Source organism: Poecilia formosa, unplaced genomic scaffold (genome assembly GCF_000485575.1).
Source record: "Poecilia formosa unplaced genomic scaffold, Poecilia_formosa-5.1.2 Scaffold590, whole genome shotgun sequence".
Classification (NCBI taxonomy): Eukaryota; Metazoa; Chordata; class Actinopteri; order Cyprinodontiformes; family Poeciliidae; genus Poecilia; species Poecilia formosa.
Genome location: NW_006800529.1, coordinates 117,932 through 120,852, shown reverse-complemented (window position 1 = coordinate 120,852; position 2,921 = coordinate 117,932). Strand labels below are relative to the sequence as shown.

Genomic DNA, 2,921 nt, shown 5'->3' with positions numbered 1-2,921 from the left:
CACACGTGGCCCGCCGAGAGGACCTGGGATCCAGAGGGAGAGAGAGCCAGGCTTTTTCCAAAGTTAACCAATTTAGAATTTCTTCCTTAACACCATTAAATCCAATTTAGCAGTGTTGATGATCTCAATAAACAAATGTTACATTTACGTATCTGTGGTTTGTGTTAAAATATTAGCCTTTATGGGGCCCCTGCAACCCGATAAAGGCTTCAGGGACACATCAGGAGCTGCTGACTTAATTTGGATTAAACAGAAGTGCAGATAATTGATATTCATTTTAATTGTATTTTTTTATTTGTTGTATTTAAGACTAGTTGTGGGTTTAAATAGCATTTCACTAGTGATGTTTTCCTGTAACATATAATTACCCAGTAATATTTTTACATTTCCTGTTAACTTAACATCTTTTAATACAAGAACACGGTGAACCGCCAGTGGACTGACTTGGCACCCCGACCACTGGGCTTAGCAAGATTTCTGGGGGAAACCCTGAATGGTGTCTGTAAATGCTACTGCAGCTGAATGAACGGCAAAAGAACATCGGGTATAAGTTCAGTCCAACCAGTAAATGCAGTGGTAATGGTTGCAACACTGAAGGACTCATCTTTATCCTAATGGCCTGCAAAGTTGGCTCATGAAGTCCAAAAAGATGTATATTTCCTGTAGTTGGTTTGGATCAAGGCCTGTCTTTATTCTCACCAAAGGTGAAACGCACCAGAGTTGGTTTAGAAGTTGGCCAAGAAGTGGGTCTGGGTATTTGGTCTGCACTGGGATTCACTTGAGTGTTTTCACCCCTGGGAGGAAACCAACTTCGGTCCATTTAAAGCAGTGGTCCCAAAACTACGGCCCGCGGGCCGAATCCGGCCCGCCTCCACATTTGGTCCGGCCCCCTGAACAATGCCAGACAGTGTTTAGATTTTTTTTCATATACCGCATTTTCCGGACTATAAGCCGCTACTTTTTTCCTAAGCTTTGAACCTTGCGTGGAATTTTCTTCAACCACCAGGGGGCTCTTTAGCAGGAAGTCAATCATTGGAAGTCAAAATTGGAAATAAAAAGAAATCGCCCATTAAAATGAAATTAGGTTTTAATAAGGAATTGAAATTTGAGAATGTTGTTGATCAGTTAAATCACATTGAGGGGAAAAAGAAGATTTATTTATTTATTTTTTAAATAATACTGGGATCTTTATGAGAATTTGAGGTATAAGATATTAGAATCCAATAGATGGCAGTAGTGCAACAATAATGGATGCAAGCTGCCGTTGAAATCTAAAGAACAAAAGGAAAAGAAAGTGCCCATTTNTATATTTCCTGTAGTTGGTTTGGATCAAGGCCGGTCTTTATTCTCACCAAAGGTGAAACGCACCAGAGTTGGTTTAGAAGTTGGCCAAGAAGTGGGTCTGGGTATTTGGTCTGCACTGGGATTCACTTGAGTGTTTTCACCCCTGGGAGGAAACCAACTTCGGTCCATTAAAGCAGTGATCCCAAAACTACGGCCCGCGGGCCGAATCCGGCCCGCCTCCACATTTGGTCCGGCCCCCTGAACAATGCCAGAGAGTGTTTAGATTTTTTTTCATATACCGTATTTTCCGGACTATAAGCCGCTACTTTTTTCCTAAGCTTTGAACCTTGCGGCTTATATGTGGAATTTTCTTCAACCAGCAGGGGGCTCTTTAGCAGGAAGTCAATCATTGGAAGTCAAAATTGGAAATAAAAGAAGAAATCGCCCATTAAAATGGAATTAGGTTTTAATAAGGAATTGAAATTTGAGATTTCAGTTAAATCACATTGAGGGGAAAAAGAAGATTTTTTGTTTTTTTAAAATAATACTGGGATCTTTATGAGAATTTGAGGTATAGATATTAGAATCCAATAGATGGCAGTAGTGCAACAATAATGGATGCAAGCTGCCGTTGAAATCTAAAGAACAAAAGGAAAAGAAAGTGCCCATTTAGCACATGCTAATAGCAGACACAAAAGATCAGCACTTTTACTGTTACAGTTACCGGTCGAAAACTACCGTAATCAGTTCAGTTAAATCTAAACTTGGCAACTTTTGCTTTTTCAACCCTAATAAATGTGATATTCAATTGACCTGTTATGACTCAAATGTTGGGTGTCCATCCCCCTCTGGAGGACCTGGAGTGGCAGAGATATCTGCGGCTTATAGCCCGGTGCGGCTTATAGTCCTGAAAATATGGTATTTATTTCATAAATAGTGTTATTTCCTGGAATTTTTCTGTGAAGAACCCAGAGAGGGTTATTTGATTGTGCTTTCTGGAAAACAATAAATTTTTACATTTAGGCGCTCTTGGAATTGTCACACTTTTTCTGTTACAAACTGACTCCGGCCCCCACCAGAGAAGGGAAAAGTTATGTGGCCCTCACAGGAAAAAGTTTGGGGACCTCTGGTTTAAAGTGTACCAGATCAGTGTGAAGAGCCAGATTTCTCTGAACTCTTGGGCAGATAAGCGTAATCCAGATTCAGCTTTGGTTCCTCAAACTCATCAGTGATGAGGTTTTTCTGTGTGTGGCAGCTTCAGGAGGAGGTAGATGACCTGGCAGACCGAGTGGAACAGGCCAACAATGCTTTACGGGGAGACTGGTCCCGCTGGAGGACCAGCATGAGAGCTGACCTCAAATCTGCTTTTATCTCCACCGCTGCCAAGAACGTCGATTATTATGAGAAGGTGAGTTTGACTTACTGCCCTTCATCGCTTTATGCTGTTTGTCTTCAGACCTCAAGAACTTTGGCTAGTTGGTTCTTTAGAGCAGCTCTTTTACCTCACAGGTGTTGAAGAAGAATCAGTGGTTTTTAAAGGAAGTAATTGTTAAAATGATGTGCACATGTTGATTGGTAAAACAAGCCGTTTAGCATTCATCTTCTCTAGGTAAACAGGCATTTCTCTTGGAAGTAGT

General features: G+C 41.0%; 1 protein-coding gene across 4 annotated transcripts in view; it reads left to right on the top strand.

The window, feature by feature from the left end:
- snx7 (sorting nexin 7) overlaps window positions 1-2,921 on the top strand; it is a 48,152-nt gene that overhangs the window by 32,557 nt on the left and 12,674 nt on the right. For all 4 annotated transcript variants that reach the window (XM_007541127.2, XM_007541124.2, XM_007541126.2 and 1 more), the window contains one exon: window positions 2,540-2,692. In XM_007541127.2, the coding sequence (XP_007541189.1) occupies window positions 2,540-2,692 (153 nt within the window). The remainder of the gene's footprint in view (window positions 1-2,539; window positions 2,693-2,921) is intronic.